Here is a 309-nt window from a genome sequence, read left to right on the forward strand (position 1 = left end):
GGGCTTGGACCTTGCAATCCACGGCGACGGCGTCCGGAGGGATGATGAGCGCCTCCTCGCCGCTCTTGGGCTCGTCCTTCTTGGCCTCCTTCTGGGCCAGAGCCGAGTTGAACGTCACCTTCACCATGGTGCGGCCTGGAGCGCCCCGGGGCGGGCTGGGGGCGCGGGCTATGGGATCCCGGCTGCAGATGCAGCCTCCTCGACCCGACTCGGGCTGCGACTCCGCAACAGCTGACTGGAGTCGAGCGGCTGCGCGGCTGCTAAAGTCGGTACTGCAGCCCGGCTCTCGCAGTCTCCCCGCTCTGGCGC

The 309-nt window shown here is 69.3% G+C and overlaps 1 protein-coding gene across 1 annotated transcript in view; it reads right to left on the minus strand.

The window, feature by feature from the left end:
* Itm2b (integral membrane protein 2B) overlaps positions 1-303 on the minus strand; it is a 27,104-nt gene extending 26,801 nt beyond the window's left edge. Inside the window, exon 1 of the mRNA XM_010637000.2 lies at positions 11-303. Coding sequence (XP_010635302.1) covers positions 11-127 — 117 coding nt within the window. The 5' untranslated portion in view covers positions 128-303. The remainder of the gene's footprint in view (positions 1-10) is intronic.
* Between the last annotated feature and the right edge of the window lie 6 nt (positions 304-309).

This window comes from Fukomys damarensis, unplaced genomic scaffold (genome assembly GCF_012274545.1).
Source record: "Fukomys damarensis isolate Sample0158 unplaced genomic scaffold, DMR_v1.0_HiC HiC_scaffold_38, whole genome shotgun sequence".
In the NCBI taxonomy this organism is placed as follows: Eukaryota; Metazoa; Chordata; class Mammalia; order Rodentia; family Bathyergidae; genus Fukomys; species Fukomys damarensis.